Consider the following 7214-nt stretch of genomic DNA (forward strand, 5'->3'; position numbering starts at 1 on the left):
ACCCCGGAGGAGATGGTGGAGGCAGACACCTGGCCCTGGCCCTTGGCGGTCATGGCGGCCACCTCGATGGTGTAGGTGGTGAGCGCAGTGAGGCCCGTCACGCGGTATTCCAGGGTCACGTTGGGCAGGTAGTGTGTCACGCGTGTGTTGGTGCGGTTATACTCCTCCCAGGAGATCCGGTACCCTGGGGACCCCGGGCCGCGTGAGCTTGGCCATGGCCATGAGCTGGCCTGGACCCGCCGCCCTGCCCCTCATGCCTTCACATGTCCACAGAGAGCTCCGCACAGGAAGCCCTGGGACCGAGGCAGGCGGAGGCACCTGGCCCAGGGCCCCACGTGCTGCTTGTGGGGGTAGGGGGCACCCCCGTGGGCAGGGGCGGGGATGAGCAAGTCCTCCTGGTGGCCATGTGAGGGCTAGGGCTGAACATGGGGATGCATCACAGAGTGGAGGGGCCGTGCGCATTTTTTTAAAATCTGAGAGGCCTTTTATGAAGCTGGGGACACTGGAACAAGGAAGGGCTGGGGAAATGAGCCTAGGCTGGTCGGCTTGGCTCACGAAGAAGTCAGACTAGGGGGCCTCGGGGACAGTTTCAGGGGGTTTGCCCGGGACAACTGCCACTGCTCTTTGCTCCCCTGCTTGCAAGCCTCATGGGGTCCCTTAGAATCTAGGAGATGCATGCCTGTGGGGGAAGAAAGGGGTGGGGACTGTGGGTGTGCTCCTGGGAGGGAGGGCCAGCTCCTCCCCAGAGGGTGTTCTAAGCAGGAGTGGCTGCTGGGGGCTGGGGCTGGGCACCAGGGCGGAGGCAGAGGGATGGGCTAGGGGACCTTCTCCTCCCCCAGGCCCGTGACAGCGCGGTGCCTACCTGTGAGGATGCCGTTCTTCTCCCCCGGCTCTTGCCAGCTGACCTTCAGCGAGGTGTCCAGGATGTCACTGAAGCTCAGGTGCCCCACAGGCCCAGGCACTGTACCCCAAGAGGACCCCCACCCCACCCAAGGCCAGTTAGAGCCAGAGAGAGAGACCACCGTCTGCAAGACAGCCCGGGGTGTCCCGGGGCGCCCAGGATGGGAGAGGAGACCAGGCCGCCCTGTGCCTGGCCCCTGGTGGGCGGGCGGGGCAGAGGCTGCAGGGGCCGGGGGTGCCTACCGTCCTCCAGGGTGCGCACCAGCTGCGGGCTGCTGCGGGGCCCGTCCCCGGGGGTGGTGAAGCACAGCACGGACGTGAAGTACTCCGTGAACTTCTTCAGGCCCGACACGAAGCCCACGTGGATGCTGTCTTGAAAGTTGGGCCGGGCGGTCACCATGGTAACCTCCTCTTCCTGCTCCGGCTCCCAGGCGATCAGCTGGGGAGAGGCCGGCAAGGAAGGCAGGGGCGTCAGAAGGTTCCAGAAGAGGCTGGGCGTTCTCCCGCAGGCTGGGCTGATGGACAGGGAGTGTCCAGGAGCCCAGATCCCTGCGGTCGCTCCTCCCAGGGAACGGGTGGCCGAGCCGATACCCACAGGCCACCGGAGCCCGTGTCCCAGGAGCACGCTACGGTGGGCCACTCCGCTCACGGGTGACGGCGCGGCACCGCGAGTCACGATGGCTTTGCAGATCCCACAGCGACCCCACCAGAGAGTGGGCTGATGTTTTACCAAGATGAGCTACGTGGTCGGTAGGTCTGGTGCACAATGAAGATGGAGGCCCCCTCATGCAAAAATCATTAAGAATTTCAAGATGACGGCAGCAGAGCACTGAACCAGGCCTGGGGTCCTTCTGAGCGTGGAGCCCTGAGCCACCCAGGAAGCCGGCCCTGCTTTTTACAGACGAGGAAACTGAGGCTCAGAGAGGCTCAGTGACTGACTCTGTATCACACAGCAAAGTAGAGAGATGAGGTCTCTAATTCCAACACCTGGCCTCCTACACTTTCTCCCTCTGGGCTGGGCGGCTGCTCCCTTGGGGTTTTCCTGAATTTGGAGCCGGAACGTTGGTTCGAGGTTAACTCTTATTCTTTAAACTTGTCCCAAGTTGGGATTTCAGTCTTAACCATGCCCCAGAGATGGGCACCAGCAGGAAATCCCGTGGAAATTCAACATCTCTTTTTGTCTCATCTCCCCTCTGCAAGCACCACCCATGGCTGCGTAAGCTTCCTGCCTCCCCTTCCTCCTCTTCTTGCCCCTTTATAAAAAGATTAGAAAAAAAAAAAATCCTCATCTGAGGATATGTCTACTGGTTTGAGAGAGAAAGAGAGGGAGAGAGAGAGAAACATCGATGTGAGAGAAACATGGATTGGTTGCCCCCTATGTATGCCCTGACCGGGGATTGAACCGTAACCTTTTAGTGAGCAGGATGATACTCCAAGCAACTGAGCCGGAAGCATCAATGATGAGAGAGAATCATCGATAGGCTGTCTCCTGCACACACCCTTCTGGGGATTGAGCCTGCAACCTGGGCATGTGCCTTGACCGGGAATCGAACTGTGACCTCCTGGCTCACAGGGCCTCCCGGCTCCTAGGTCGACACTCAGCCTCTGAGCCACACCACCCGGCTCTTCCTGTCTCTCGATCCCTCACCTCACACTCCCGTCTTCTGGGTCCTTCCTCTGTCTCCAGCCTGACAACTGGTCTTAGAGATTCCCTCATTTATTTGAAGTTGATTAAACAGCAATTAATGGTGAAAAGCAACACTCGATGGGTTTTAATAAGCGCGGGTATTTATAGATCTAAAACAATACCCTGCCGACGCCTCCTGATTAACGCCGGCCGTCACATGCTTCATCTTCTCCTCTCACGGACACCTGCTTATTCAGGACGTTTGGAAATCTAATCGCTATTGTGAAAAGATAGCCTATGGCAAGCTAATTAGACACTAATTAGACCCTAAAAATACTAATCAGAAACCCTAAGTGGCATTTAATAAGTATGTTAAATATCTTCTTTATTTCAGTTATCTTGTTTCATAGCAATTAAATCGCTGAACTTCTGCGGAGTAGATTAAGAAACAAGTTTAATGTTTTAATTTAATTAATGTAAATTTGAATTACGCCATCGGAATGAATTGTGTGGTGTGTTCCCCAGTGGATGCAGAATCTGGGTAAATATCATTGTATTGGGTTTAGGCCAGTTACACTTACTACCATTAAAACAACTAAGGACAGTCCTGGCCGGTTTGGCTCAGCGGAAAGAGCATCGGCCTGGGGATTGAAGGGTCCCGGGTTCGACTCAGGCCAAGGACACGTACCTTGGCTGCAGGCACGATCCCAGGCCCTGGGCGGGGCGTGTGCAAAGGCAACCAGTCAATGTGTCTCTCTCACATCAATATTTCTGTCTCTCTATCTCCCTCCACTCTCTCTAAACATCAATGGGAAAATACCCTCAGTTGAGGATTAACAAAATAATAAAAAATGAAGACTGACTACAGCAAAGACACAAAGGACAAAGGGTGTCTTCACAGGCGCCTTGAAACAGTGCCCCGAGGGACTGTCTCAGAAGGAGCCCAGAAGGAGGGCGGAGGGTCCTGGCAGCGTGGTTTGAGGTCACGGCAATGACCCCAGGCCCGAAGCCCACGATGGTGGCAAGACCGTGGTTGTGTCAAACTGTTTACGCTGGGACTTGAGCCACGGGTCCTTCTCCAGCTGCATCTGAAGACCAGGAGGGTCAGGTGGAGAGGCCTCAAGGTCCTTTAAGCCAGAAAACACTGCCACTGCCCCGGGCACCTTCTCTTGGGCTCTGGGCAGCGGTGGGTGGGACCGCGGGCCCAGCACACACACAGGCTACAGCCTGCTGGGCAGTCTCTCTGGGCCTGGCCCCGGGCCCAGGCCATCACTGACCCACCCCATCTCATCAGCACAGCGAGGCCTCGATGGGAACCGCTGTCGCGTGCTGTGACCGAAAGGGAAACGGAGGCTCAGGATGGTTGGGGAACCTGCATGGGATCCCACCGGGGTCTGGCCTCAGATCTGTGGACCCGAGACCTTGGGTGAAGACCACTGAGGGGCACACGGCGGCCGGCTGAGTGTTAGGGGCCCCTTGGCGCCTCTGTGCCGCTCCCGCTAGCTCAGGCTCACAGCTGATTCACCCCAGTAGGCCTTGGTCTTGGACTCTAAGCAGACCTGGCTGCCCCGAGCATGGCTGGGGCGAGTGTGTGCTGGGGGGTGTGGGGGCGGGGAGCATCACACCTAGATTCTGGGACAGGCAAGTCCCCCTTAGGGAGCAGCGGTCCAGGGAGGTCACCCTCTAACCAAAGGGTGTGTGTGTGTGTGTGTGTGTGTGTGTGTGTGTAGGGAGGGCAGCATGTGCAGCCAAAGCAGAGAGAAAGCCGGAGAGAGCCCAGTTCTGTCACTTACTGTGTGACCCTGGGAGAGTCACTCAACCTCTCTGGGCCTCAGGCTACTATTGGGGACAGTAATAGCTAGCTGGTGGAAGCAGTGCATGATGGAGTTGAAAGTTAGGATAGATGGCTACTGGAGTTAAAAAAAGAGAAAAAGTCAGGGACATTCTCTCTTTCCTTTCCTTTGCCTTTCCCTCTCTCCGTCTGACTCGGCATTTGATGAATTCCCATGAAACATTCTGGGACGTTAGAAATGAACAACGGTTCCCTGGAGTGGGGAGAGTTCTGGGGTGGGTGGCCTAGAACCAGGCAGACGAGGGGCTGGAGTGGGATGTAGGGCAGCTGCTACAGGGTCATCCCTTTACATCTGTTGGTGTTTGAATCATGTACATTTATTTCTTGTTAAAAATTAGTATAAAGAGTTAAAAACTATACTGGGGAATTTGGCAATAGTAGCAAAATTATCTACATATTTATCCTCTGACCAAGCTATCTTATTTCTTAGAATCCACTCCTACGTTAGATGTGAAAACATGAAATGATGTTTGCACAAAGCTACTCACTGCAAGAAGGTTTGTTAAGCCAAAGACTGGAAACCCAGAAATGTTTGCAGTGGGGAGCCAGTGGACTAGACTATGGGATCCTATATAATAAAGAGCTTATATGCTAATTAGACTGAACAGCAGAACGATCGACCGTCCAGAGACCTTCTGGATGAAGCCGGGGCTGTGAGGGCCGAATTTCATGCATTGAGCCTCTAGTATTTACACATGGAGTTGGGTGCAGTTGTACAGGAAGGAACAAGGAATAGCTCCATATACTCCTACAGGGTGGTCTCGGGACGTAACGCACACAAAAAAGCAAGATTGAGAAAGTGTGTGGAGTTCGCTGTCATTTATCCAGAAGGGAGAGGATATACTTTACCCATATATGTATGCACTTGCTTATGTTAAAAAAAACACACCCTCACAGGAAAAAGGAAAAAACAAAAAGAAATCAAACCTCTGACGGAGGGAGAGGCCCGGAATTCAGGCTGATTTCCCCTGAACTGACTACTTTGCTCTGTAGATTTAACTGTGGAGCCTGTACATAGGCTACATAATTACAAAATGAAATGAAATTAAAAGAAGTCAATCCCTAAACATCGAAAACCACAGTGAAACCGACGAGCCTGACCGTGCGCTAAGGAGTCGCACCACGTCACACGGTGAGAGACTGTACCAGGGGACCCAGCCGCTCGTGGGGGGAAGTCCACCACTCGGGGTGCCCTCTGCGCTCGGAGAGCACCGTGAGCGACAGAAACCGAGTTCAGCAATGGAAGTGCTGCGGTGCCCCTTCCGAGGCTGTGGCGGGCGTTTGGGGGACAGCATGCGGGGACTGGACGAGAGACCCACGAGAGTATGAAGACGCCCTGGAACTGAACTGGACCCTAAAATCAGCAACACACACCACAGCATTTCCTCGTGTCCAGGCACAGGGCTTGGAACAGCGCCCAGGGCTGGAGCGAGGGCACCCGGTGCCCAGACTGTGGCATCTAACTCCCACTTCTGCTAAGGGAACAAGACACCTGGAAGACACAGCTGCCCCCCGGCACGGCCTAGGAAATGTAGATAGCATGGGACGTCTTGTCATACGGACGGCAAGGAAGCTATCGAAGACTAGTGGGCACCATGTCTAAAGGATTCATGAGGGCCCTAGCTGGTGTGGCTCAGTGGATAGAGCACCAGCCTGCAGACAGAAGGGTCCTGGGTTCGATTCCGGTTAAGGGCACATGCAGGGTTGCAGGCGCAATCCCCAGTAGGGGGCGTGCAGGAGGCAGCCGATTAATAATTCTCTTTCATCATTGATGTTTCTCTCCCTCCCTCTCTCTCTCTCTATTTCTCTCTCTCCCTTCCTCTCCGATGTCAATAACAAAATATATATTAAAAAAGAAAAGAAAAAAGATTCATGAGTCAACCTGAAGAGGCCAATGACGGGTCAATTTGGCATCACTAAGAATTATTATGGCACCTGGCTGGCGTGGCTCAGCGGTTGAGAGTTGACCTATGAACCAAGAGGTCATGGTTCGATTCCCGATCAGGGCACATGCCCTGGTTTCTGGGCTTGATCCCCAGTGTGGGGCGTGCGGGAGGCAGCCGATCAATGATTCTCTCTTATCATTGATGTTTCTCTTTCTCTTTTCCTTCCTCTCTGAAATCAATAAAAAATATATTTAAAAAAAGAATTATAATGGCAGTGAAATGAGACATATCAGAGGTGTTTCTAAGAATTCTTAAGTATATAATACTACTACCCAAATCAAAGCAAAACAAACAGATGCCTCCCTACCCCAATCCAAAGTCACCTGTCCCCTTACCAGTTGCTAGGGAACCAGTTCATTATTCTGAAAATTGCTCAGTAATGGGAGAGAGCGGAGTGTTTACCTTGCTTTTCCTGGATGAACGTTGCCTTTGGATAAACAACAAGTGGGAAGGAGAAAATTCTTTAAAAAAAAAAAAGATTTCAGCTAATCAATCAAGACAAAATCCTAACAGTGGACTGTCCCAATTTGGCAAGTCCTATTGAAATGACAGATCACGCCAGGCCCGTCAGTGGGCGCCACGCCACAGTAAGAGCAGCCGCACGTCTTGCCTTCTAATAAAAATACACCATCCAGGGAGCAATCCTGGGAAAATAAAACCCTCAGACCCGAATCTGATCAAGCCTCTCATTCCAAGTCCAATTTACGGCAAAGATAGTTTTCAGAGGCCTGTGTTAAATGACCCCCCAGGGGCACAATCAGCAAGATCCAGACTGTGGGAAATTCTATGGTACAAAGGACGGAGATTCTTAACTCAATAAATTGCTAGAAAAAAAAGAAAAGAAAAGAAAAGAGAGAGGAATCTGTAGATCAACGGAGACCTACACTCC

At 53.2% G+C, this 7214-nt stretch overlaps 1 protein-coding gene across 1 annotated transcript in view; it reads right to left on the reverse strand.

Moving 5' to 3' along the window:
* The window catches only part of SDK2 (sidekick cell adhesion molecule 2), a 126972-nt gene that overhangs the window by 45672 nt on the left and 74086 nt on the right, over window positions 1-7214 (reverse strand). Inside the window, exons 19-21 of the mRNA XM_006754624.2 lie at window positions 1144-1339; window positions 863-961; window positions 1-184 (exon numbers count right to left, since the gene is read on the reverse strand). Coding sequence (XP_006754687.1) covers window positions 1-184; window positions 863-961; window positions 1144-1339 — 479 coding nt within the window. The remainder of the gene's footprint in view (window positions 185-862; window positions 962-1143; window positions 1340-7214) is intronic.

Source organism: Myotis davidii, unplaced genomic scaffold (genome assembly GCF_000327345.1).
Source record: "Myotis davidii unplaced genomic scaffold, ASM32734v1 scaffold172, whole genome shotgun sequence".
Lineage (NCBI taxonomy): Eukaryota > Metazoa > Chordata > Mammalia > Chiroptera > Vespertilionidae > Myotis > Myotis davidii.